This window comes from Micromys minutus, assembly GCF_963924665.1.
Source record: "Micromys minutus genome assembly, chromosome: 4".
Classification (NCBI taxonomy): Eukaryota; Metazoa; Chordata; class Mammalia; order Rodentia; family Muridae; genus Micromys; species Micromys minutus.
The window spans coordinates 50,333,822-50,359,031 of record NC_137973.1 but is presented as its reverse complement, the minus strand read 5'-3'; the positions used below and the strand labels follow the sequence as shown (position 1 = coordinate 50,359,031).

At 39.4% G+C, this 25,210-nt stretch overlaps 1 protein-coding gene across 2 annotated transcripts in view; it reads left to right on the top strand.

The window, feature by feature from the left end:
• Positions 1 to 5,512: 5,512 nt before the first annotated feature.
• Positions 5,513 to 25,210, top strand: part of PLPPR4 (phospholipid phosphatase related 4) — a gene marked incomplete at both ends in the record, with an annotated part of 36,513 nt that continues 16,815 nt past the window's right edge. Inside the window, one exon of one of the 2 annotated variants that reach the window (XM_080915663.1) lies at positions 5,513 to 5,737. In XM_080915663.1, the coding sequence (XP_080771789.1) occupies positions 5,513 to 5,737 (225 nt within the window). The remainder of the gene's footprint in view (positions 5,738 to 25,210) is intronic. The other variant, XM_080915664.1, reaches the window with a different exon arrangement.

Genomic DNA, 25,210 nt, shown 5'->3' with positions numbered 1-25,210 from the left:
CTCTGGTAAGGTTGAAGACTCACAATTAAATAGTCTCACAACTAAGCTTAAGTTGCTTAGCATTTAGGGAAAAAATGTTCTAAGTCTAAAAAGGTGTTTTAGGTTAATAATTCAAGTTAGAATAAACGTTGACTTATATATAAAACTCTAAACTTACCAAAGATAGATGATAGAATACTTGATCTAAATTGCCAAATATTAGTGGACTGGACATTGTAAATGTATATCATACCTTATAGTTTTTATAATTATTTTATATCTGTGGTTATATTTGTGAAGAAAAAAGCATTTTATTGGACTAAAAAGAGGAAACCCCACCATGACAGTCATGGACTAACCCTCTGAAACAATAATCAAGACCCAATTAAATGTTCCTTTTCATAAGTTGCCTGGGTCATGGTATTTCATCACAGTAGTAGAACACAGCCCAGTGGGCTGGAGACAAAGGTTTCCATGCTCCACTACCCTTTTCCTTCCCAGGTACAATGAAGGGCTCTGGCCAAGTCAGCAATTCAGCCACCATTGATTAGTACAAACTATCTCTCACTGCTTTGAGTTAAAGGTTCAATATTGCACCCAGGTAGCATGAAGAGACCTTTATCAATTATGTATAGAACCAAATGTTTCATTTATATTTAGAAAATGTTTTATACACATTTTCTTCAGCTCATGTGTCATCAAGGGTACACATTATGTTCTAATATTGCTTTGAAATAAGTACATTGTGAGTTGACAAATACCTCAAGAAGGTGCAGTGTGCATGCACCTCAAGACTGGCCAGATGATGTTGCAAGTCTTGCAGAAGGCTTCGTGTCAGAGTCCAGCAATCCCATGCTGCTTTGCAGAATGATACCTGTCCTCCCTCGCACTCCTGTCCATGCCAGAAAAATGTCCAGGTGTCACATCCTAAGGCCGTGTCTGGATCTCTAGCTGGTGATAGCTCATTTTCTGCAAAGGGACTTGAGTCCAGACGTCTGCATGGCTCTTTCCCAAAGAAGCCGGGCCACATCATCTGCACAGAGGGACGACTCATAGCGCTCTGTCCTGTGACATTCTCTCTCTCTGAAGAGTCACATGCTCTGAGGAGTCAGTTCTCAGAAGCAAGCATGTGGTATTTAGTAGTAGCACGTGATCTTCTTCCTTCTCCGATGAAGCTCTCCACCCAACAGGCCTGTTTGTTTCTCTGTTGGCCAGGATGGACATCTTTAAAGCCTTCCATTCCTTCCTCACTTTGATGCTTCTTCACTTCAGCCATGATAGTCCTTTGAAGACTCTCTTGTTCTCCCTTTCCTAGTAGGCCAAGAGGAAGTCTCTGAAGATTATCCAGGTCACACCTCTTTTCAAATTAGGTGACAGATTGTGAGTCACATTGAGTTTCTTTAGGCCATATACTTAATCCTTCGCTTTGTGTCCACCTTCAAATGGAGGACAGTTGATAATCTGGTGGAAACCACGGGGCATGTCCAACACTTTCAGACTCATGCTCTGTCATCAGGCCGCATTAAGGAGCTGGGGATGGGGTCCCGTCATAGAGCGCTTATTAGCATGCACAAAAGCTTGGGTTCAATCCTCCAAACCACAAAACACAGAAAATACTGAGACGTCAGGCCACATCAACCACCTGCCTGTTAAACCACTACAATCGGTACAGTGCTCATGTTCAGGGGAAACTTCTAGAAGTAATCGCCATCTTTGAATCCAGTTTGAAGCACTGGCTTTCAAACTGAGGTGCTGCAGGCCCCTTAGGGAAGCTAATGAAAGCTAAATAAAAACGCTTTCAATACACCCAAATTTACATATAGCCATTTTACTACAGAGATTAGCCAGGTATCGTGCAGCAGCATGTAAGATGATGGAAATGTCCACATAACATGTTCTCCACGTGGCTAACACATTTAGAGCTGGCTTTTCAATCACAATAGCTTATGTGACATGAAGATTACGGAGCTTATGGAATCCACACACCAACCCAGTGAGGGGTGTTGATATCCCAATTTTACCCATGAGGAAACCAAAACCCAAAGAAGTCAGGAGACTTTCCAAATTGTACATGGCTCATAGAGGCAGTATCAAAACAAGAACACATACTTGGGGCTCTGCTCAAGTGCAGAATTTTCAGGGTCAGGGAGTCCAGGATTTCTGGCAACTCCCAAGGGGATATTCCATGTTGAACCTGTTCAGTTCGGGCATGACAGTGAATGCCACCAAGGACTTTGCAAAATTACAGGCTAGGCACAACAATAATCACATTGTTTCTAATTCCATCCTCCAAGGACACCAGAAAGCTTGTCATTTGTCATTTCTGAGTTTTAAACACATGATCTCTTTTCTCTTGTTACACATAATGCACACATAGACTCAATAATTTCACTCATAATTTATGTTATATTGTATATATAAAATAGGTCACATATACAATATATTTAAAAATACCATATATACATAAGATATAGATAGATAGATAGATAGATAGATAGATAGATAGATAGATGATAGATAGATGGATGGATGGATGGATAGATAGATAGATAGATAGATAGATAGAGAGATAGATGTAACCCTCTCTCAGCAGCCATTGGTCTAATGTAACATTTAACCTAGGGGTGGAGTCTTGAAAAATGTACCTGACGCATGTTGGCACACCAGCTGCTTCTGTCTGTCATTATACCACAAACTATGGTTTTAAAATTATTTTTATTGAATATTCCCTGTATTTCCATTTCAAATGTCATCCCTTTCCCCCCCTTCTTCTATCCCCTTCCCCTTTCCTTGATTCCATGAAGATGTTCTCACTTCCAACCACCCATTTCCCCCATGTTTAACGTGTTTCCCAGAGTATGAATGTTTTCAATGGAAATCTTGTTCCATTGTAAAAGGGCACCCACTGAAAAAGCAGCTGCCTGACATTTCAAGACAGAATATTTCACGGCACCAATAACCTGGAAGAAATGCCCCAAAATACACTTGACATCATTATTTAATCTGTCAGCTTTCTGAGCTATCAAAGAAGAAAGTACTTTCTAAGTTGGTTTTGGGTGCCCATAGCCAAGCACAAACCACTTTCACTTTCTCCTTGAAGTGTCTGTGGGATAGTTTTCTGGAAGGTCATCAAGTTTATTGAATTTTAATTCAGTAACATCATTTCCAAGCCCTCAACCTACTCAAAGCACTTGCAATGACTATGTGAGGACATAGTGCCGTTTTCAAAAAGAGAAAGTCTTCAACGGAACTCATCATGTATCTTTGGGAGTGGTGGGTAGTTGCTGGCAGGAAAAAGTTGTAGGAGACTGGGATTGGCTCCCCATGAAGTGTTGGAAAGGACATTTTAACTCAACTCATCAACTCAGTTTCCTTATCTAAAAATGAAATGTTTAGATGGGTGAAATATTTGATTAACTATTAAAATGGGGATAAGTTCTAAAAATGAAACAATATACTATGAAAGAAAACATGAGGGGCTGAGCAGATCCAAGCTCAGCTCTTCTAGAGGGCCTGAGTTGAGTTCTCAGCAATCACATCGAGACCTACAACCATCTGTAATAGGGCCCAATGACATTTCCTGGTATGTAGCACATATATAGACAAAGCACTCATGTAAGTAAAAGAATAAACCTCCAAAATAAGGGGGAGGAGGAGGGGTGGGGAAGAAGAGGATGAAGCAGAGACAGGAAAGGAAGAGAGGAAGAAGGAAAGGAATAGGAGGAGGAGGTCAAAGAAGGGGAAGAGAAAGAAGAAAAGGAGGAGGTAGAGGTGGAGGAGGGAATGAAAGCTTTGACTTGTGACCATTACTTATACCAAAAAGATTTTGGCCAAGTATCTAAATTTTGAGCACAATCTTGAAGTGTGTTCGAGGTTCACTGTGCAATGTTGCCAGAACTGCATTCACAGAGAGACACAGTAAGTACAAAGGTTTCAGGTCCCCTCGCCATCCCTCCCAGAACAATCCAGTGAAGCCAACAAATAGAATGGCTTCTAGGCTTCAAGGTAAAATAAAGAGCTGGGGGTGAGGGTGGGGTTTCCCATAGTCGGAAGCTTCTAGAAGGATTAGCCAAAGAAATGAAATCAGTAATTGCTTCTCAGAAGTACCTTTCGCCTACTGTGTGAAGGGTAAGGAATGGCTTGAAAATTGTAGAGACTCCTTTGTCTGCCAATCAAAACAAGGCATGGTAGTGGCTGGGGAGCAGGAGGGAAGAGCGATAATATAATCTTTTTTTATAGCTTCTAGTCTCTGAATGAGGTAAAGCTAGCTGATCGCGTGGCTTTTAAGAAGTTGGGGAAACATAGGCTTGGAACCGTGGCTACAGGATGGAGCCATGACCAACTATGAAGGAAACACTGGGATCGTGAGGTGGGGAGGTCACGTGGTGTTTTATCCTACTGTATTCAGCTGTTCAGATAGACGTCTGCCTTACCGGGGATGGATTTCACTGAATAAATATCGTACATGGAGAGAGAAGTGAACAACCCCACTGCAGGACTCTGAAACCTGATCCTGGCAGAGGGAGGGGCAAGAAGTGACCCAAGTTGTGAAGTATGAATGTTAGGAATATGGCCCCTAGCTTGCCAAAACCCTACTGGAGCAGCAATGGAAAAAGCCAGCTGAAAAGTAGGCTGAGGAGTGGTTGACAGGGAGACTTTGAAGGAACAAGAAATGACCTAGAACAGTCACAGAAGTGGGTTATATCCCCATGTGTTGCTCTGTGTCCCTTGAGTGTTTCTGCTGTAGCACTTGCCACTAATGGTTGCCAAGAGAGTCAGAAAGTGAGAGCAACCATGGACCCTGACAACCAGGGCTTGGCTTAGACCTCAGTTTTTGAAGTCTTGCTCCCATAGTTACAGCTGTGAGTCCCACGGTGTACTAGGGAATACCAGTGAGTTTAGAGCATTTCCTGAGCTTTGGGGCCAGCGATAATGCTCCATTCGCCCTGTCTCTTCAGATGCAAGAAATTCTCACTTTGTTCCCCAGCTGATTGGAGCCTTTTCTAGGTGCTTCCCTGGGAGTTACCTCCCTAGAGATCAGCAGGCAGGGCTGTCACGCTTGGGTAAAAGCCAGCTCCCAGTGAATCCCTTCTCTGGCCTATTTGTCAGTATGAAGTCCCAGTTTTAATTTTGCACAGGTGAAGGTCTCCTTCATATGGATAGGGTAGACAACAGCTGCGCAGGCTTCTTATCTCCAGGAAGACAGGAAGAACCTCAAGTAGGGGACCTTATGAGACCCGGTGCCTTGGCTCCTCAGCCTTGTTTCTGCAGAAATCAGGAGTGCTTCCCCCCACTCTTCCCTATTTTTGACGTCAAGCTCAGACAACCAGCAGAGGAGCCTCACAGCTTGGGCGGTGGAGAGAGGCCAGGGAGAGTGGCAGGGAGGGGAAGCCATCACAGCAACAGCTTGGAGGGGGAGCTGGCTATCCCTTGCCCGAAAAATACGGACTAAAGCCAGGCTAAAGAAGACCTGCGGGATCAGGGAACCGCGGGGTTACTGCAAAGAGGGGAGGAGAAAAGGAGGGGGCGCTGCATGCAGCGCGCTGGCTCCAGCGGTGCCCGCGGGGAATGTGACATCAGCGGCGCCGGGCGCTTGCGGCTGGAGCAGGCAGCTCGCCTAGGCGGCCGCGCGGTGCACACCTCACCCGGGGAAGGACTCAGAGCCCGGCAGGCGGCCGGGATGTCGGCGAAGGAGAGGCCAAAGGGCAAAGTGATCAAGGACAGCGTCACCCTCCTGCCCTGTTTTTATTTCGTTGAGGTGAGTTGGCCCTGCGCCCTGGCATAATGCAGATCTTTCCGGACTGCTCCGGAGCGAATTCGTATCCTGGGCTGGATTGGTGACCACACCGGAGCACCAGGGCTTAAGCCACTGCTGTGGGCAAATGCTCGACCCTCTCTCTCTCTCTCTTTCCTCCCACAGGTTTTTCCTCCAGAGCTCCCCTGGGTCTGCCTGTGGACACCTGCCAGCAAGTGCTGGTCATCACTAGGGGCAGCTCATTGGGTGGCCTTCCAGGAAGGGATACCTGTGAGAGTACAGGTCTAGTTTGTGGCCCTATAGCGCCAGTGTGCACAGTATATCAGTGCCCCGGAGGGGCCATGATGCCTATATTTTGGAATTTGTGTATATCTAGAACTCTGTGAGCTTTTGTTGGGAATTCAAATGCACACAGTTTTGCTTAGACTGTAGGGCCAGAGATGTTTAGTGGTATTAGGATTATCCGTGGCTTCTATTAACCCTCCTAAACCCTTCTTCTACTACAGTTGCTATGGCACTTCATCTGCTTCTAAAATTGGGTCATTTCTAAATGTCAATCACCAATCTACTGGCCTTTTGCCATGGTGTGTGTGTGTGGGTGTGTGCACAGATGCATACATATATTCGTGTATATGCATATAGCTCAGTGTTTATACATGCATAAACAAGTGAATATATATTTCAAAATGTATGACATCATCTGAGTTCAGATTTTTTTGTATCTGTGCTTTTATTTTGACCGGAGCAGTATTTTTGTTAAGTAATTAACATGGGCTTGCACTCCTAATGAACCTCTGACTTACCTAATGCAGCATTGGAGGGAGGAACGGTTTATGGGAGGGGTGTGAAAGATTGACAGGTACAGGACTCCATGCACTGTGATCCATCGCATTCGGAAGACATTTTTAAGGAAGGGGTTTGTTAAATTACAGGTGAAGAGAGGGTGTATTCTTACATTTAGAAAAATCTAAGAGTTCTAAGGGTAAAACTGTGGCTCTGTAATCACATCTCAGGCTGAACAGAGAATTTTGAAACGGTTGCTGCATTATAAATAGCCTTCCTTCCTTCGTTGTCTTTTTAGCCAAACATGGAGGTTCCCACTTCCAAGTACAGATAGCAGATTCTGTGTTTGATGACTGAGAGGCTTCTCTGGATTGGGGAAGAGTCACTATCTTGAAACTTGCAGAAAAAATATTCTGTCAAGGTTCTCCTTTGATATTGCTATATATCTCAAAGTTTCATTTATGTGCCATATTTTTTTTTAAATTGTGCTTTAAGAGAGGTATATAAGAACTGCATAAGTTTTAGAGACATGACCTATGACCTCTTCATCTAGGTCCTGTGGAGGAGAAGCAGAGAGGGAGAGAAAAAGGAGGGGCTGTTTGCTTCAAATCATTTGTTTCACCTTTCACCCTTCTTTTTACATGGAGTCTTGAGGCTACTGCTTAGGTGATTGAAAATGCGGGCCCAGAAGGCTCCATGAAAGAACTGGCAGAATAGGACACTGGGCCAGCTGCTTCGAGACCAGTGACCACTTGTGGCATTGCTGATTCATTTAGTGGTGTTTTCTTTCCTAAAGCACTTTTAATCACATCTAAATCTATTAAGTTTATTGGAGAGAAAGTACTTAGTTTAGGATTCTGTCTCTAAGAGTTACTCACCTAAGGTCAACTGGAAGCTGACTACATCAGAGCACAGCTGTATGGCTTCCAGGAACCTCACTGGATGAGGGCACAAACTAAAAATTTCAATATTCTCCTAAAGAATCAGACTGAAGACGCTTGAGGAATTTCTCATGGCATATGTGCCCTTTAACCTAGGATCTTAAAAGTAAAGGTATTTTGTAATTCATATAATTCATGGGAATCGTGTCTCTAGAAAAAAAAATATCCTAACAAATGTTACATATTTTCCAGGAGTAGAAATCACTATTTTCACACTGACCCACTCTGAGACCTTCTATGAATTTATTAAGCCAGAGAAGTACAGAGAGATTATTAAAAGAAAGGTTGAGTTTATTAAAGACTTGCATTTGTTTGCATTTTCTTATTTAGTTTTTGTCTTCTGATTTCTTTTTTTCAAATGGGACGCCGAGGGAGCCTACGCTGGCTTCCAGATAACTAGTAGCAAGACTGGCCTTGATCCTGACCCTCCTGTCTCTCTGCTTTCCACATGCTGGGATGAGAGGCGTGCACCACGGTGCCTACTTCGTGAAGTTTAAATGAGTGTCTATAACACTATATCTGGGCCAGAAATGGACCTCTAATAGAGACCTCCAAAATTGGGCTGCAAATAATCTCCCTGAAACTTGGATGCACGATGAACCTCTAAACACGCTCATCCTGCAGAGGAGACTCATCCTGCAGATTCCTCCCACTAGCTTCAAAATGAGTCATTTCTAAGGAGCTGGGTAGTGTTTCCTGCCAACTTCTAAATAGCTGGAAGAATGATGTCTTCTCTGTCTTCCACAGTCTCTTTAGAGATTGCTGATTTGTCCTATTGACTATGTCCTTTGCCTTACAGAAACTTTTCAGTTTCACAAGAGACCATTTCTCAATTCTTGATCTTAGAGCCTGAGCCATTAGAGTTCTGTTTAGAAACTTTCCCCCTATGCCCATGAGTTTGAGGCTCTTTCCCACTTTCTCTTCTATTAGATTCAGTGTATTTATATTTATGTTGAGGTCCTTGAATCATTTGGACTTGAGCTTTGTGCAAGGTGACAAATATAGATCTATTTTCATTTTCTTACATACCAACTGCCAGTTAGACAGGCACCATTTATAGAAGATGTTTTCTTTACCTTTTTTTTACTTTTTTTTTTTTTTTTTTTTTTTTTTTTTTTTTTGCATTACACAAAGGAACTTAACTGGTAAATTTTCACTTGGACCAAAGAGGGCTAAAATAAACCTAGATACAATTTTTGCAGGAGTATAGCAACATTTGGTTGATTGGGAATACAAAAAAACCTTAAAAGTAAATTGACCTATGCCATGTAGTGGATAATTTTGATAATTTGATAATGTAAGCTCTCTAGTTGCCTATTTCCTTTTATGTGATAAAACCACGTAGTCTCAATATGGCTATGCATACAATCATCTATAATAGAAAATCATATGCCTATTTCTTAGCTAGAGAGTATAAGCCGTGGTTAAGGCATTATGCCTGTGTTGAGGCAGGTACATTGTGTTCTTTCATTTCTTCTTTTACAATTGCCTTTGACCTGAAGTGGATTCTTTCCCCTTCTAGGTTGAACAAGTTCTACTTCATTAGTTCACACTGTTGCCAGAAGCTGTCACCTCTCAGATTTCTAGAAGAGGTTCAAGTTTCAAAGGGTCCCTGGAATCAGTCTGTAATATTGGTCATGGGTAGGGACAGTGGAATGCCCCTAGCTTTGTATAAGAAATATGACTTTTCTTTGTGAGGCTCTAAGAAAGCATACAACTTCTAGCTCAGTTTCCAGTCTGTTGTCAGGGAAAAAAAAGAAAACATTTAGTCAGTGGGATGGCTTAAGCCCAGTGACCTGACTTCGATCCCTGCCACTAACATGGTAGGAGGGTTAGAAAGAGAGGTTAGATTCACTCTCACATGTTACCCCTTTACCTCTGTATCAAAATGTGTAACATCCATGCATGCACACACATGTATATACATATATACATCATGCAAATATAAATACACAATGAATAAATAAAGGTAAACTTCAATAAAAGAGAACATTGTTGTCTATTTTTTTAAGGAATAGATAAAAATTAAATAGCATAGCTAAGCTTACAAAGCAAAGGCTGAGGCAGAGTGGGTACCAACTCAGACTTCATGTTCACCATCACTAGTATATTCCACTTACAGAGAAAATACATATACAGACAAAGTCACTCCTTCTGCTTCCTCTCTGTTAAGAACAAGAAGATGGTACCTGAGAGGCTGCGATGATCACTTGAGTCCAGAAGTTTGAAGCCAGCCTCAGCAACATTTTTTAAGACCCCAACTCAAAATGAAAACAAGCAGATAAACTAGCAACATCAAAACAGGAAGATATGCTAAGGTGTGAGCGCACTGTCAAAGGTGAGAGACACGCTTCCTCAGCTCAGCGTTTCTCAACTGGAAGAAGCTGAGCACAAAGACTTAGCAGACAGTGTGCACACCCCATGCTGTCTCACCAGCCAGCAGCCAGTGTCTCCAGGCTAGACAAGGAGCAGAGATGTTCCACCCACTTACTCTGGCAAAGCACCTCTATAATCCTGTGGGCACATGTCACACTGTTTAACTTCAAAGTTCAAGCAATCCTGCTCTGGTTCACAACCACATTTGACAGTAAGTTAAAGGGCAGTGCACTGTTGTTGTTGTTGTTGCTTTTATCTTGAGTTTCACTGATAAAGAGGCTTATGGTCGACAGTAGCATCCTATGATAGTTTGCAAAGCAAGGTGGCTCCTCCTAGAATAGCAACCTACTTTATGGACTAGTTGGATAATTCAGTTTTCCACTATTCAACATGAGAAAAGAAGGGCCAGTTATGGATGGACCAGACACTTAAATAAGCAGCTATTCAAGGTAGTATTGTATTAAGCCAAAAGTAGGCCAATATGTGATTGCATTTCAATTTGCAAAGCCCTCCCTCTCCAATGGACAGCTGTCTCTCCTGTGTTGGTAACTGCAGCTGTGAGCATAGCAACAGCCAATGGCTTTGCAGTGTTAATCCCTGAGTCTTACATTCCATGAAACTGGCAGTCTGGGTGGCTCCCCTTTATGCTAAGCCCTATAACAACCCCCACTGTGTGCAGGCTCATGATATTCTTCTTATTAGCAACACTACTCAAAGATCATTCAACATGTACTGTAAATGCATAACAAATCATTTGTAAAGTCCCCAGATGGAAATGTATGAAAGTAAAATATATGGGCCACAGGTTTCTTTTTATTTACACATTGTTCAGCTTTGTAGCATACCTCTCAATCAGTGAGATAATGCTTACCTGTTGAGGAGGAAGAAATGTTTAATGTAATTTTAGGTGGATATCCATAAAGACAGGACATAAACCTTTTGTCTTATGTAAATACATACACAGGTTCAAACTCTGCAGCAGACAGACACATGTGAGAATTAGCAGTGTTAAAAAAAATGTGTGTGGGAAAATATAAAACAGAATCAGAAACATACAACCAAGGTTTTTTAAACCTAAAGATAAATAAAATTATTTCTTTTGAGAAATATTTTTCAAGATATTTATATCTCAACGTTTTAACAAACATGACCCGACATTTCTGTGTTCTGTATCATCATCTTTTCAATATGATATAATTTATTTAATCCTTCTGCTAAATATAGTTTATTTTCTTTTTACATGAACATTAATATCAGCAAGAAAGATTATATGACAACATCACCGAGTTTCCATGTACCAAAATAGTAACTGTGAATTTTCCCATCTTTTTTGGATGGGATAGAGATAGTCTTCTCAAAAAAAAAAAAAAAAAAACTTCTAAACTCTGCCAACTGCAATAAGCTGGCGAATCACCCTTCCCCAGTTAGTTACAATCAACAAAGTGACGCAAAAGGGAGAAATAGGAGAGAAGAGAATAGATTTCTATGTCCTAGAGTTAGAGCTAAATGAGGACATTTCTCCAACAGCAAGTTTTAACCTGTTAGTGACTCCTCTCTCCTCTTCAAAGGCACAATATCTATTGTTTTCTCCATGAGTAAATGTCTCACATTTTCATATCAGAAAAATATCAGTGCACTTCTATCAAGTTCAAAGAGAATTATAATGGCAGTGTTGTTGATGATGGTGGTGAAATTACAGTAATAATTAGTAATAATAATAACAACAAAAACCTATAAAAACAATAATAAGAAAATTTAGAGGATTTCAGGTATTCTTTATGTGGCAGAAGCTCTGGCTACAATATCATCCATCCTAAGAACCACTACACAAAGGAGGTTGTTTATTCTTGTTAGTTTAATTGACTTTTGTCTTGTTTTGGTTTTTTTTTGTTTGTTTGTTTGTTTTCCTTACAATTTTATTTTAAAAAGAGAGATACATGTACAGGTTTTTAAAAGCATTTTGGCAAAACTATATGAATATATTTTTGTCAGTACTTGATTCTTTTAAAGGTTTTATAGTATGCATTGAAATCTTACTAGTGGTACAACTAGACCTTAAATCATTAATAATTCAAGAGCTAAGAATATAGCCTTGTGGCAATTTTTGGTATTCAAAAATCATTATGTTGTTTTGTTTTTTGTTTGCTTGGTTGTTTTCTGTTTGCTTGTTTTTCTCTTTTGTGACCAGATTTCAATTTATATCCCAAGCTTGCCTCTAACTTAAACCTTCCAGCCTTAGACTCCCAATTGCTAGAATTATACCTTGCCTCAAACAAGGCATTATTATCTTTGCCTTTTTAAGCAAGAAAATTATAGCTCAAAAAATCAATATTTTTGCAGAGATATTACAGTTATTGGAAGAAGCCAAGACCAGGCCCAGTTTTGCTCACACTCTGTAATTGTCCTATGTTACACCATGCATACTGCCAGCAACAACACAGGATTTCAAATGAAGAGATGCTCCTCTCTTTGATTTGGCTAGCTTCGTCGTACTAGAGGTGCTATGATTAGATAAGACTGGTTGAGATTTTGTCAAAGCCAAAGAATAATTTTTTTTTCTGTACATTTCACTACTGAGTTTGACTTTACTGGTACTATTTCCTGTTTAGTGATAAGTGATTTCCTTCAGTCATGGATATTTTGAAACCCATGATCATTGGGAACTTGCAAAAAAAAAAAAAAAAAAAAAAAAAAATGTCTCCTGTTTGCCAGAAAAAATGGTATTCATCAGGTGCCCATAGGAATTAATGAGGAGCCTTAGAACTGAGAATGGGCAGGATACGGTCCTAAAAAGATACAGCTGGATAAATGACTTGCAGTAAATAGATACAAAGTGAAGCTAAAGCAAACAGGGCGAGGAGAGAGATCTTAGGAGAACTGGAGGTAGGGGTGAATGCCTGTGAGCTTGTTGGAGGTCTAACCTGTGAACGAGCCTTGGAGAGCTCTTTAGGCATTCGGATTGTCTAAGGTGACTTGCATTTGAGAAATAGTGATTGTTTTTAATTCTGGAAATGTCTATAAAATGGAAATGTCTATCAAATGTCATTTACAGAACAAGTGTTCCCCTTGGAGCATGTAGATACTATAATAGACAAAAGCATGGGCTTTCTCTTAGCCAAACACTCTTGCACGAAATGCAGAGTTAAGCACTCTTATTGCATAATCCAAAACATCTGACATGGTTCTGTAAGGTGTAAAAAAAAAAGCTGTTTTAAAATATCAGAGCTAGCTAAAGGTATGTGTGGCTAATATCAGACCAAGACAAAGGTCTCCTAACTTCTATTGGGGGTCTTTTTATTGGTTATTATGATCTTTAGAATTATTTAATTAAATATATGCTATTTTGAGAATTTGATACATGAATGTAATAAGCACTGAGGTATGTCCCACCTCACACCCTGCTCCATCTCCTTCTAGCTACCTTCCATGTCCCCTTCACAACTCGATATCATCTCTCCTTTTAATAAGTAACACACTGAGCCCAGGGAGAGTTTCCTATATGAACTACAGGCCACTTAGTAGGGGCACAACCCGGAAGCAAAAGAACGAACCCTCTCTCAGTGGCCATCAGCATGCAATACTTCCTCAGCTTAGAGCTGGTGAGCTCCTGCCTTCATGCTGGGATTTTGATGGGCTTGATTTTGAGCAGGAAACAGTTCCCGGAAGCTCATGACCGAGTGGCCCTGCAGTGTCTAGAAGACAGTTTCCCAGTAGGTCCCCCCTGCTCAGCCGCTAGCTCCACACTCTTTCCTCCTTTCCTTCCACCATGCTGCCATTCTTTCTGAGCACATGCTCTGCTCTAAGTCAAAGCTCATGCAGGTCATTCTAAGTTGGCATGTGGATGAAATGTGCTTGTTGTGTGCACCCATTTCTCAGAGCCTTTCATGGCATCACATTAAAGAATATGACTGGATCTGCTTCTTTTCTGAGTTATTATCCCACACACTCACACCCTTTTATTATGGATCATGGATATAGCCAAAAAAGAAAATACTAAAAATTATATTTCCCATCATGTTTCCAAATTGTTCACATATAAGTTCACAATTTCTTCACTCGATATGAATACAGTCTCTTACAGAGAGGAAAAGAAATATTTGAAAGAGTAAGACTGTAATTAAAAACAATATTTATAAAATAACTAAATTTCCCATTATTCTTTAATGCAAATTTTGCATATACCGTCACCTCATATAATTATCTAACACAGGTTAATAGCAGATATTAACCCTTGTTTACTAGTAAACTTTAAATAGACTGACACGGGAGCATATAGGGAGTTCCTTAAAACCCAACTATCAGGGTATGGACAGGTGACTCAGAAGTTCAAACATTTTCCCAGCAAGTGTGAAGACCAGAATGAATCTTCAGATGCCCAGGTAAATGTCAGGTGGGAATGGTGGGCAATATTCAGGGTACTCCCCAGAGAAAGTTGGTTAGCAAGACTTGCTATACCGGAGAGCTCTAGACTTGATTGAAAGATCCCATTTTAATGAATAAGGTGCAAGAAAAATAGAAGATGATGCTCAACAGCAACCTCTGGCTTCTGTATTACCAATACACCCATATACATGTCCATCCACATACATGCACATGCATACATGCAACACACACACACATCCACACACACATATGCACACACACACACACACACACATCCACACACACATATGCACACACACACACACACACACACACACACACATCCACACACACATATGCACACACACACACATACACACACACACACACACATGCATATACACACATACACACACAGAGAGAGGAACACTGGAAAAAGAAGGAAGGAAAATCAGCCATTACTGTTCTAGCATCTTCTCATTAGGAGACACAGAGTTTGTATTTAAATTTTGAACTGGCTTACTTATGAGGGCCATGAACGTCTCAGGCTTCTGAGTTAACTTCTAGAATATGTTAGAACTGAAATTTCAGATAACTGTGCAATGCAAAAATTTATTTCTGGCCTACATGAGCACTCATTTTAGAACTATACTCATTTTATCATTTAATGAGAAAATCTTATGGACTGTTTGTTTAAGACATAGAAAAAAAACAGAATGTCTGGTATGTGTCTGCATGGGTTCCCTTTTGAGATTGAATCTAAAATTAGAAATAAAAAACATCACTCTACCTCAGTGTATGCCTTGCTTTTCTTCAGGAAACATTTGCTCTATGCCACTCAGCAGATGGTATACAAAGGAAAGGCTTCCATATTTAACTTTAAAGTTCCTCAGATATTTGGGGAAGGGGTGGGTCACTGGTAATGTCTCTAAGAAAGAACAATAGGCACAGTGATTACAAACATGAACTAAGAAGCCTCATGCCTTGAGTTATCAATCCAGCTACCAAGCTTAATAACTTCACAAAAACAATGTAATTTCTCCACACTCTATTCTCTCAGCCACACATATCTGTAATAGCAGCCCGTTCCTTAAAAATGAATCATGAAGACTGCCTGAACCCAAACATGCAAAATCTTTAAATAGTACCTGTAAAATATCAGGAGCATCACATTGCTATTAGTACCATATATTTGAAATGTTACAGCAAAGAGAGATTATGCACATAAGGAAGGATTTACAAAGCAATTACTTTCAACACATGAAATACTGGTCCCCAGCCTCAGGTCTTCATTTCTAATTTGGTTTCAAGAACAAAATTCTTTCCAAGACAATGCACATACTTTAGTGTCTAATCATGGATGAGAAGCCAATCTTCTGTGCCTGGGGTTAAGGCTGCTGCTTACAAACCCAGCCCCCAAGCCTAATGCTAGATCAATATTCAGGTAATAAAATAGCCACTAAGTATTATATTAGGTTTTACTATTAAATCAATGAAAGATTGTAATTAGTCTTTTTAGAGCTACAGGAATACAGCTTATATTCAGGCATAAAGACATAGAAGAGCTTTTCCTATTAACCATGACTGCTATTGGGAGTACCTAAGTTAAATTTCTTGTGTTCTTGAATACTAACAAAATTGTTAGAGTTCAAACAAGACACTAACAAAACTTTAGAAGTTGAAAATAAATTATTTCTCTTGGTGTGTATGGTTGATATAAATAAGACTTTTAAGTGTGGGATTTTCTTAACTACACTATAAGACTAATACTGTGTGTGTGTGTATGTGTGTTTGTGTGTGTGTGTGTGTGTGTGTGTGTGTGTTTACATGACAGGAACAACCTAAGCAGATCCTTTCAGATCATACACATAGGCATTCACTTATTCTCCATTGAGGACCATAGATATATCAGAAATAAAGAAATGAAAAGCACAGTTTCTCTACTATAAATACCCTGTTGTTTGAATAAAGGAGATCAGCAAAGGGGCAACACCTTTCCTAAATAATGAAGATGCTGTGTTCCAGGCATCCTCGGAGCACCATGGTGTTCCTGAGGCAGAAATCCAAGAAAAGTTCCAAAAGCCAGACACCTTTCCCAGCCTTCGTTGTGCCCATTTTCTAATATATTAAAAACAACACACTACGGAAGATAAAAGTGGAGACAAAAATCAGCTCACATACCAAGTATTTAAAGATCTTAAGATATCATCAAAATTAATAAAAACAAGTATGGCTTTGGATAAACTATGGAAAGTGTTACTAAGAACTGGAGACCTGGAAATATTCTTCTTAGTAGGACTGTAGCTTGGAAATGCCCACTATCCCTCACTGTTGGTGCCGCTCAAGCCCCTGGCACACATGGCTCCCTCTGACCTGTCCTCTGAGCTGGCACGGCCACTGACTCCTGGGGCTATCTTTTCCTGAAAAGCGTCAGACAAGTCCCAGATGGCAACATGTGATGGAATAGCAGTTAGATGTAATGGGGGCACCGGATTCCAGGAATTTACTGGAGCAGAATTCAATTATAGGTCTGGCCATACAGACATTAATAGATTGCTTAAGTATCTGGGGCAAAGTCTTTATTCTAAAATACATCATAATATTCCCAAGGGAGTAACTGAAGTTAAAATGGACAAGTAAACGAAAATAAATAAAACTCAGTATCCACATCTCTTTACTCAAAAAAGTTGACTATGCTCAAAAAATTTCATTTTAAGTCAAAATGAGATGGAATCTAGAAAGGGCCCACCATAGGTGTGAGCAAGTGAAATTCTTGTCACAATTAGGTGATAAGGAAAAAGTCAGTACAGAAAGTGTTTAAGAGTTCCAAGCAAAGGGGTTTTTGAAAGGATTCAAGTTACCTATAAGGTCCATTTCTGTCTTGGGAAGTCAGCGTTGCACATTGAGGATGAGGGCCAAGGAGCAACTCAAGCAGAGACACCAACATCTGGGTAGAAGACTAGTCTTCTCACTGACTTTCTGATTGTTGTATAGTTTATATCATTTATCTCCACTGCAGTTTTTAAAGCATAAGTTGAGGTTGCCCACAAATACTTAGACTATACAAAGTATAAGTTCAATTTACCAGTCTATTAAGCAGCTGCCATAAATGCCTATGCCCTAACCACATACCAAATATTGTAAAGAAATCATATTTTCACTTTCTTTGATAGTAACTTTCCTGTTTCTTTCAATTCAATTCCTCAAACATTTAGTACACATATCCAAAAGGTTTATATGAAGGTCTTACTGTCAGATTCCTGATCTTTGGATGACACAGGTAAGATATCAATATCAAATCAAAGACAAGTGAACAACTCTTTTAATGAAGCTATATATTAAATGTAAAAACTGGAAGCCTCACTTGTAAACAGAAGGCAGAAATATTATAGAAAGATATGGAAGAGTATTTTTTAATGTGAAAATATAGCATAATGAAAAGATTTACAAGATGTCTCTTTTGAGATGGAAGCTTGATTGAGACCCTAGACATGTATTTTGAGAGCGTGTAGCATGTAGACATAGGTCAGCATTTTTTTTTAAAAGCAAATATATAAGGAACGTTATGAATACCATCAGAAAAGCCCTCATAGGCTTCGTGATTAGCAGGGTGCAGTTATTTGCCTGGTCAGATGGTAATTCTATAAAAATCAGCCTGTTAGTTCTGGAGGGACAGGGGAAGCAAACAGACTGAAAAATTATGAAACAGGAAACCTTAATGCTTTCTCTTAGACTGGCCATGATAGGAAAATAGTGCAAAGAAATGTGGCTTCAATGGTGTTGCATGTGAGAGATTTTAGAATTGATAGCTATGGAAGAAAACCTTTTATTTCAATGATAACAAATGAAGCCCCAACAGGTTTAGGTCTTTCCTGAATCCTAGAAGCTGCAGACGCTCTGGGCGTTGAGGCTAACACTGGTTTCCTGTGCCTATACTCTCCTGCTTTAATTTGTAGCTGCATATCACACGTTATATGTGGAAACTAGCTCAGAGATCTGGGTCTTAGGATAGTAAATGTTCATTCTAATTCATTCCATTATTGAGATGGAAAATGTTGGTTTGCTCTTTAACCAGTTTTTAAGGTTCACTATTATTCATTTGAGCTGGCTTTAGAAACTTTATACATTATTTTAATACTTTTTTATTGTCACCATTTTGAGGCAATGTTTTCTGTATTGTCTACACAGGGGAAAAAATGCCAAAGAATGTCAGTAGCATTCGTATAATAGAGAGGAGAGAAGGTCTTCACTATTGTGTGCTGGCAACCTTTTCGGGATCAGACCTGAATAAAATTATTTTGACCTATTACCATTTTTCTTCTTGAATTCCATTTCAATGTATGTGTTACTATGTGAAAGTTCACTTTCTGTGCATGTATAATGTGTGTGAATATGTGTGTGCATATGTTTGAGAGCAAGAAGTTTCTGTAGAGCTCTTTTCTCATTGTCCACCTTATTATTCTCCTTTTTTTCTTTTGTGTTTGTGTGTGACAGTGCAGGGGCACATGAGCCCCGGCATCGGTGTTAAGGTCAAAAGGGAGCCTTGAGTTTGGGACACTAGCTGGAGAACAGCTGGGGATTCTCCTGTCTCTGCCTCCCATTTCTCTATCTGACCACTGGAACTGTAGATGTGGCTGCTACCATTATCTTTCATGTGGGATCCGTGAAGTTTTATGAAGACAAAAAAGGTTCCCAAATGTAACTCTCATGCTTGCTCAGCAAGTGATTTATGGGCTGAGCAATAGTCCCAACTTCTCAACCTTCCTCTTAGAGGCAGAATCTCTCACTGAGCCAGGAGGCAGACAGTTCACTCAAAATACTCCTAGTTCCTCCTTTCACTTCAGCACTAGATCACAGCAACTGGATTATTTTTACAGGGGTGTTAAGGGTCAATCTCAGGTATTTATACTTGCAGCAAATACTTTGCCAGCTCAGACATTATCCCACCCCTAAATTCCCAGTTGTATATGACTTCGGGATATGTCAAAATTACTTTTAGATCTCCCATTTTAAATTTCTTATTATCTAAAAATGTTCCTCTGAACAGTTTGCATAATTATATTCTTTGAGTTCTTGTGGAATTACTTATTCATAGCAAAGCCAAGGTAACTTTGGAATTTTTCTGCAAATGTAGTTCTTCAAAGGTGACGGTGCTTCATATTTTTAAACACTCCTATGGCTATGCCTGGAGCTTCATCCTGCCATCCTAAGCCTGAAGCTTCAATCCTGCCTCCCTATAAGGTCTGCCACCCAAATAGCACATTAGAGTTGGCTGGACAGCTGTACCTAAGCAACCAATAAACATCTCACATTGTTTTTTTTTTCTTTCTTTTCTTTTTATTAGACAGTCTGTATTTACAGTTGAGATGTTATTTCTTTACCCCACACCAGCTCCTATTCCTCCCCCCCATCCATTTGCCTTTACAAAGGAGGTCCACTCTCTCCTAATAACCCTCTCTACCCCATTGCCTAGGCATTCCCCTTCATTGGAAAAAAAAAAAAAAAAAAACATCCCCTGCCCGGAATCAAAGGCCTCTTCTCACATTTATGCCAGACACTGATATCTTCAGCTACATATGCAACTGGATCAATAGGTCTCTCAATGTGTGCACAAAGGTATATCTTTTAGTCCATGGGAGTTTTGGAGGGTTTGGTTGTTTGATAATGTTGTTCTTCCCATGAGGTTGCAACGCCTTTCAGCTCCTTCATTCCTGCCAATAAGGACTTCTTGACATCAGCAATAGTGCTTGGATTTGGTAACTGCATATGTGGTGGATCCCCAGGTGAGGCAGCTTCTGAGGATCTTTTTTTTTTTTCAATCCCTGTTCCTCTATTTGACCTTGCATTTTCTCCCATGAGAGTTTTATTCTCCCTTCTAAGAAGGACTGAGGCATCCCCACTTTGGCCTTCCTTCTTTTTGAGCTTCAAAAGTTCTGTGAATTGTTTCTTGGGTATTTGGAACTTTCTGGGGCTAGTATCTGCTTATCAGTGAGTGCATAACATGTGTGTTTTCTTGTGACTGGGTTACCTCACTCAGGACAATAGTCTCTAGTTCCATCCATTTGCCTAGGAATTTCATAAAGTCATTGTTACTAATAGCTGAATAGTACTCCATTTTGTAAAGGTACCACACTCTCTGAGGAATGGATACGGAAACTTCTCACTTTGAATAGCTGTAAAACTATCTTACAGAAGCTTTGATCACTGTCTCCCAGGTTTCTACCATTATTCTTCTTAGGAAATGATTTATATGTTTCTACTTGGATTGCAAATCCATAAACCTAACCTTTATTATTTTCTCTTCTTCAGTAACAACACACTGAATTCTTGTTATTTCTCCACAGCTACACTTATAATCACTGAAAATTCTGCAGCTCTTATTCTGTGCCCCATAACAACCATTTCCTCACTTGGCCAGAGAGCTAGGTCTGCCCTGCATCCACTAGAATTCAGGTCACTTCAGTTTGAGACTTCTTCCCTCTCCCACATACTCTGAGCTGTACTCTTAAACAAGACCCTCACGTCTCTTTCAGACAAATCCACATTTTGCTAAACCTTGAAGAGCACTCAAATTTTCACTCCTGCTGTCTACCCTCAATCCCATGCCCAAAGAAACCCTGGTAAAAATATACTTTTGAGTTATGTTAGACCTCCATTTCTTCTCTCTGAAGGTTTCTAGTTTTACTTTATATGAAATCCCAGTCCCTGTCCTTGACTCCAATTCCCTGCCAAGGCTACCTCACTGAAACCATCAAAGATTACTTTCACGAGCTGGGTCCACTTAGACGACATCTAAGTTAGGTCTCACCTAAGCTAGAGAATCCAGGAACCGAAATACTGCCTTCTTCTTCTTTACACACTGCAGTCTCTCCAAGATTCTTCCTTTGTTTTTATCCACCTTCCTCAACTAGAAGGTATATCCACGAGATTAAAGTCTCTGTTTAATCAAAGCCGAACAATGACTTCTGTGAATAGGCAGACTCTCAACAGGGATGTATGAAAGAAAAAAGTAAGCAGATTATCCAACAGCATGCTGTATGTTGAATAACTTTTTATGAAGATGCTTGTACTGCCTTAAAAGGTTCTTATATGATTTTGAATCCACTGTGGCCATGAAATTGACCCAAGAGAGGAACCAACACGTATTCCACCAGTTGGAGAGCAAAGTGAATGCTTCCCCATGGGGAGGAACCATGTCCTTATTACCAGTATGCTACATGCAAGAAAGCTACCTGTCCTAGAGAAGATGTCATGGTGGACTGCATAAATCTGTCACCAAAACTGATACATACTGTAGATTTGGGTTTTTTAAACTGATATGAGAAAATCAGCATTACCCAGCAAATGTGATCTCTTAAAATACCTTTCTTCTCTTTAGCTCTGTGCTCCAAAAGTTAATACTTTATTTTCTCTTAAATTGCTCTATCCCTTTCACTCACAAGTTCCTCAGTGCATGGTAATTATAAGAATCAATTTGTTCCTTTCAAGAACAACTTTTCTATTCTTCGGGTAATTTCCCTCCTCTGTACAGCTGCAAAAAGCAGGTTGGCTCACACTTTTTTCTTAGCTGTATCACAATAAATGAAATATCTATGTCTATTTATATAGAAAATTTCAAATCTTCACAAACTCATTTTAAAATGCTATCAAAGTCTGAGCCTATTATGTACACATAAAATTTTATGTATGTATATCCAAATTAGCACATCTCTTCTGTTAACTTTTCTGCATTCAAAAGAAACTTAGGTTGCTAAGTACCTCAAAGATGAAAAGATGCTTTTGAAGACAAGTATAACAGGGAAAAAAAGACTGTGACATAATTTATTACACTTGGATAGTAAGACAGACAGACAGACAGATAGACAGTCTCTCTCTCTCTCTCTCTCTCTCTCTCTCTCTCTCTCTCTCTCTCTCTCTCACACACACACACACACACACACACACACACACACACACACACTGATGAAAAAGACAGAAACTAAATGACCTCTAAGAAAAAGTGGAGACACTAACATCAAAGAGATAGAAAATGATTCCTTGCTTTGAAACCAAGTAAAGGTACTGAGACAGGCTTCACTGAAACACAGATAACTTTTGCATAGCTACAAAAGTTGACTACTGTGGGGAAGGCAGCAAGACCGAAATATTAGTAAAAGAAATTATTTTAATTCACATGTCATCCTATTGTCTGTGTGTGTCTATGCATGTGAATCTATTTGGAAGTCATTCTGATATTAGCAATCATTAATGACAATATAGAAAGATTAAATCATAGCCTGAAGATTTTTAATTGGGAAAGCATTAGACCTGTTTCATAGCAGATCATTACAAAAACAAAAATGCCAGCATGCAATAATTTCCCAAAATGGGTGCTAGGAAATTAAGGTGAGAATCAAGAAGAATATTGCTAACATTATACAATCATATTGGATAGTTTTAGATAATGGCCAGCCTTTTTCTGCAGAGGATTTTTACATATTTCTGAGGGTACCGGAAGCTGCTTCTAGAAACCCTAGCGACCCTATATGCATTTTTCTTTGAACACAGCCCTATGAGGTTTAACTTAGGAACTAAGCATAATGAGTAATTATCAACACTAATAATAAATTTGAACAATTGCCATATTCTATAATAAAGTTTGTTGTAAGCTTTTTACAAATTTATCTTTTGATTTGTCTTCTTAATTATTTTAAAGTCATGGGCACCTAAATTCATGGAAAGAGAAAGAAATGTGCATAAGAGGACCAAAGTAAACTAGTTAGTCCCTATCCCAGGTACTGGGTCATCTGGTTTGAAATAGCTCATTTCATCTTGTCACATGACTGGCAGCGACAGGTGCTCCCAATAAAGCTAATTTCATAGATAAGAAAACTGAAATTTAAAATTACTTCCAAGGTCATCTCTGATAGTAGTAAATATACTGCCACCAGACCCTCACAGTCATGTGAAATCCATCGACTCCTGCACTGGGGCCACTGCACTGGCAAATGTCTAAGCATTCATTTCCACTTCCCATTCACACACACTGAAAATGTTAGCCTCAGTCTTTGGCTGTGTCTTTACTAATACAGTTGAGCACAGTTTATGTGTAAGGCAGTCATTCATAAGTCCAAGGAGAAATGTGTCTCTGCCAAGGGAGGCTCATGTTGGCAAAATTTTCCTCCTCTTATTCAGGAGACATTAAAGTCACCTTGTAAGTTTATGACCACTTTTAAAAAATCAATCATCAGGGCTAGAGAGATGGCTCAGTGGTTAAGAACACTGACTGCTCTTCCAGAGGTCCTGAATTCAATTCTCAGCGACCACATGGTGGCTCACAACCATCTGTAATGAGATCTGATATCCTCTTCTGGTGTGTCTCAAGACAGCTACAGTATACTCATATGCATAAAAATAAATAAATTTTTAAAATTAAGATAAAATGATCATCAGATGTTAACTGCACAGACACTGGAGATCTCAATCCAACTCCCATGTGCAAAGTACATATAGCTTGAGAAATTTTCTAGGAAAAATGAACATTGGTTGGAGAAATCTAGTTAATAGTGAAATATTTCATTCAACATTAGGCTTAACTTGGGGAAATCTTGTGGAAGAGCAGGAGGAAGTATTGAAGGAGGGAAAGGAATCAAGCACACCACAAGAAAACCTACAGAATCAACTAATCTATGCTAATGGGACTCACAGAGACTGAACCACCAACCAAAAAACATGCATGGTATTACCTACGCTCCAAACACATATGTAACAGATGTGCACCTTGGTCTTTATGTGGTACCCCTAACAACTGAATCAGGAGTTGTCTCTGACTCTATCGACTGCCTTTGGACCCCTTTTCCCTAAATGGGCTACCTTGTCTAGGCTCAGTAGGAGAAGATGTGCCTAGTCCTCCTGTAACTTGACATACCAAAGCAGGTTGATATCTATTGGAGGCATCCCCATCTCTGAGGAAAGAAGGGTAGAGGGAGTTGAAGTGAGAGGGAGGGACTAGAAGGAGAGGGGGGAAGAGAAGCTGTGAGTGGGGTGTAAAGTATATAAACTCATTTCTAAAAATGAAGAAAATCTTTCAACTTTCATATAAACCACACATTTAAGATAAAGTCCATTTAGACTAATTACTACATACTTAAACTAAGTAATAAATACAAAAAAACCACAAGCTAATAGTAATCTTTCAAAGTGATGCTAATCATATTTCACTACATGAACCATTTCTGTTTAATTTTTGGGAAGGACAATATAACAGTATTTAATACATAAGATTTGAAATGAGCTTGGTTCAAAATCTCACTTGGCCACTTGCTGTTATGACTGCTGTACGGATGGTATTTAAATTAAATAAGTTAAAATCTATGAAGTAATTTCCAAAAAAATTATCTGACATGTAAGAAATGATATATTTGCTAAATTAAAATGAAATATATTAACTTATATTGAAATGAAAATTTTAGTCACACACATATAACAGGAGGAGCCGTTTTATTGGTCAAAATAAAAAGTTACTTTTTCTGTACATCAGATTATGGAAGACTATAAAGAAATAACCAGATATTTAGAGTCATCAAATGATAATGCATAAGAGAAAACATAAATATTTTAGTCAATGTTTTTTTCTGTGAAAACCACCCACTTGAAAACCAGAAAGACAAAAATAGACTAATCAGCATTTGTCACTAAACTTTTCAATAAGTCTAATGCCCACTTCACTGCATAAAAGGACTTCTTGAAAATAGAAACTATGATTCCATCTTGCCTATTTACATTTTAAACGAATAACAAGAAATAATTACAGGTTAATGATAGTCTCAAAAAATTTATGGTTTGGTTATGTATATATTCAATAAACAAAAGAATGTTAAACTGCAAAAGTGGTCGTATTGGCAAAGGGCAATCTGTGTGCAGGCAAAATACTGACATTCCTGTCTTCTTCAGTCACACCCGGTCTTGCTTTTGAGATGGGTCTTCTCCACATGGTTATAAACTGAGTGTAATTAATTTAAAGATATCCAAACAA